This window comes from Ipomoea triloba, chromosome 12 (assembly GCF_003576645.1).
Source record: "Ipomoea triloba cultivar NCNSP0323 chromosome 12, ASM357664v1".
NCBI lineage: Eukaryota > Viridiplantae > Streptophyta > Magnoliopsida > Solanales > Convolvulaceae > Ipomoea > Ipomoea triloba.
This window is the reverse complement of record NC_044927.1, coordinates 25,581,506-25,584,887: the sequence shown is the minus strand read 5'-3', so window position 1 is coordinate 25,584,887 and position 3,382 is coordinate 25,581,506. Positions and strand designations below refer to the sequence as shown.

Sequence of the window (3,382 nt, the reverse complement as noted above, 5' to 3'; positions counted from 1 at the left end):
GAGGATCCCGCTGCTACATTGTAACAGAGTCAGTAGTACTAAAAAAAAGAAGAGAGTCCCACATGACTAGTTCAGTTGGTTCGACCAATCATGCGAGCAGTAATGTGCAGTTCGAATCACAACCTGGGTCATTAAGAGACCTTGACCGATCGAGCTCCTTGTACACATGCAGAATGTACCGACATGAGTGAGAACTTGTTGACTGATGGGGCGAAGCGGCAATATGGAAAACTTGGGGTCATCTTGACCGATAGGGGTGGGAACTTAGAGACTAGCAGGACAATTCAAGATTTTTTCTTTTAGGCTTATGATTAGTCTGGCTCGAGTTGGGATACCTAATGTAATTTAAAAAAAAAAAAAAGAATTGGGAAGAAAGAAAAAAAAATGGAAGAGGGGGAGGGGGGAGGAGAGAGAGAGAGAGGGGTTGTGTTCCTTATATGCTCATTTCATGCCTAATTTTAGCAACTTTTTGGCAAGAAGAAAGTTGTATGTCAATCTTCCCAAGAAACAGCTCTTTCCACGCTCCAAACTTCAGTTTACACTGAGAAGAAAAGTCCAAATATAGCTTTAAACCCTCATCATACTCCAAATCTTCAAAATCCCTTTAAACTCACAAGCAAGCAAAACTAGTGGAGATCAAAGGAGATGAAAGGGGGGATTAGTTGCAGCCCGGAAGACTTCTCCAACAAAAGCCCTGAAACCCAGATCGAAGAAGATCTAAAGGAAGAAGAAGAAGAAGATGAATATGAAGAAGAAGAAGAAGAAGAAGAAGAAGAAGAAGAAGAAGGAATTAGCGAGAAAGGCAAGGGCAATAATGGAAGCAGCTCGAGCAACAGCACCGTGGAAGAAAACGGAAAGAAGGCCGGAAACTCTTCCGGGTCAGTAAGGCAATACGTCCGGTCCAAAACGCCCCGCCTCCGGTGGACGCCGGACCTCCATCTTTGCTTCGTTCACGCCGTTGAAACCCTTGGAGGACAAGATAGTATGTGCTCTCAGCTCTCTTCTCCCTTCTTTTCATTTCTGCACTTATTGTTTTTCCCCCTTTCAATCTCGCCAATACCCGAGAGTATGCACTGAATAAATTCCGACTTGTGACCTTAGCCGGTAAAGAATCAGGTAAACCTATCTATGTTGTCCATAGCTGACCAGTTCAAACCAAAAAAACTAGGATTTTAATTAGTGAATCTATATCTTTAGCTATCTTGACTGGTTACCCATATATTGTTTCTTGATTTGCTACGATGATGTTTGATGATGATGATGATCTTGTTTGTCTTATGTTGTTTGTGCTTCAGGGGCAACACCTAAGTTGGTTCTTCAACTCATGAACATTAAAGGCCTTAGCATAGCTCATGTCAAGAGTCACCTCCAGGTAGTTTTGTTTTTTTTTTTTCATAATCCAATTCAGTTTATTTTAATTTTGTTATAATCTCATGTTATGGATGGTTCTGATTTTGTTGGATTATCAGATGTATAGAAGCAAGAAGATGGATGACCTTAATCAAGGTAAGTAATTGTTGGATCTATTGTTTCAATTTCAAATCCATCCCAAAACTAGGGTTCTCTCCCTCTCTTTCTCCCTCTCTCTCTCTCTCTATCTATAGTATACACTGCACACACATACATATATATGGAATTGTAGTTGTTTGGGTTGGATCCATATATGATCATATATTCATGTATAGTCTGAGATGAGAACATTTAATTTGGTATGTAGCAGTTACTTCTTCTAATGGAAGGCTGCTTCTTGACAATGGAGATCATCACCATTTCTTTAACTTCGGCCACCTCCAAAGGCTACAAGGATTTAACCAAACAACTAATCCCACTGTAAGGTATGCATTTTCTATGTTCTTCGTTCTGTATTTCTCGGAATGAGACTTTTGAATGAAACTCGATCTTACCTTAATTAATTAAGTCGATAATTATGACTCAGCTCCCTGCATTTGTCAGGATGAGACTTTTGAAACTCGATATTACCTTAATTAGGTCGAGATTGAATCTTTAAATTTTTTAGGGACTTTTGAAGCTCGATCGAATCTTACCTTAATTAGGTTGAGGATCGGATGAATCCCTAGCTCCACTTATCAAAAACAATTGATCAAGGGATCGAGCTTGATTTGTTGTTGACAACAATTTCAATTCGATCTTGAATTGGTTTTCTTAATTTCTTCATTTTTGATTTGTGATTTTTAGGTTCCAAGATGCTTTAAGGAGTCATCAAGCGAACGCGATCTACAATCCTTATATCAATGGCGGAGCTTCAAGTATGATCAGACATGGCGGCTTACATGGGATTTTTGGGGGAAACATTTACGGATCGCACAATAACAACAACAACGTTAATAGTAATCATAGTCATCATAATAATCCTCTCAGTTCAGATTATTTCCGAACTGCAGCGGCGATTTCCCGGCAATCTCCGGCGTGCAAAAACATGGAGAATGAGAAGCTCCATCAGCCTCACTTCTTCCCAGCTCAAAGAGTTTTAGCTTCTCATCAATTTGGAATTGGAAGCTCTCCGGCAAACCACCAGATTCTCCTAAAGAAATTGCAGTTAGAAAGAGGGAGAGATCCTCCGCCGGCTCCGGCGCCGCCGCCGAAGACTCGGAACATTCTAGAAGAGTCCGTTGGGGTTTCCCGGCCGGACGGAGCGGCGGCGGCGGCTGAAGAAACAAACACATTGAAAAGGAAAAGTTTGCCGGATTCTTCATGCGATCATCATCAAGTGAATCTTGATTTGAGTCTATCGTTAAGGACGAGGAACGAGAACGATCAAAAGAGACTGAAACTCGACGAGGAAGATGCCGCCGGAGAGTACGACGTCGGCGGCGTTGATACCACCGATTTGTCTCTGTCGCTGTTCTCGTCGTCGGAAAAACATCATGGGACGACAAAGCAGCCGACAAGAATCGAAAACAGCGGACTACATCTCTCTTTGTGAATCATATCATCATCATCGTCAAAATATATGAATCTATTAAAAATTGTACGTTCTGAGTGAGATTTGGATGCAGTAGCGCATTCTTAATCAGAATTGATTAATATAATGCCCACATTTCCTATCTTTGTCAGTCTTCATGTGCAACATATAATTAAGGTAAACAAACTCCAATCCTAATTGTCTTCTTCTTCCTGCAATTTCAATGCATAACTATATATATACCCAAATATAATATTACTTCTAAAACAAATTATATTTGAGTAGCAAGAAAAACACTCCAGTCACTACTTGAGCATCTGCACTTGGCAAATTTCGTATTGTGACCTAGCTAACGAAAGATCAAAATGAGGTAAATCAGCCTAGGTTACTTGGCCCAACCTATAGCTGACCAGCAAAAACTAAGAAGGTCAATTGGTCGCTCCTATTGCAGCCTAATCA

The 3,382-nt window shown here is 40.6% G+C and overlaps 1 protein-coding gene across 2 annotated transcripts; it reads left to right on the top strand.

Annotated features, from left to right (window-relative positions):
- Positions 1–458: 458 nt before the first annotated feature.
- LOC115998646 (transcription factor HHO1-like) lies at positions 459–3,074 on the top strand. 2 transcript variants are annotated; one of them, XM_031238269.1, is made up of 5 exons: positions 459–982; positions 1,296–1,372; positions 1,470–1,506; positions 1,721–1,835; positions 2,197–3,074. In XM_031238269.1, exons 1-5 carry the CDS (start codon positions 646–648, stop codon positions 2,942–2,944), a joined length of 1,314 nt encoding a protein of 437 aa, XP_031094129.1. In that variant the 5' UTR covers positions 459–645; the 3' UTR covers positions 2,945–3,074. The 2 variants fall into 2 exon arrangements, with proteins under 2 accessions (XP_031094129.1, XP_031094128.1); XM_031238268.1 differs by having other exon boundaries at positions 1,718–1,835.
- The last annotated feature ends 308 nt before the right edge of the window (positions 3,075–3,382 follow it).

Excerpts from the sequence above, each read along its gene's own strand:
- LOC115998646 (XM_031238268.1), top strand. The coding sequence starts at position 646 with ATGAAAGGGGGGATTAGTTGCAGCCCGGAAGACTTCTCCAACAAAAGC. Across the intron at positions 983-1,295 it reads AACCCTTGGAGGACAAGATA|GGGCAACACCTAAGTTGGTT; the intron begins GTATGTGCTCTC and ends TTTGTGCTTCAG. Across the intron at positions 1,836-2,196 it reads ACAACTAATCCCACTGTAAG|GTTCCAAGATGCTTTAAGGA; the intron begins GTATGCATTTTC and ends TGTGATTTTTAG.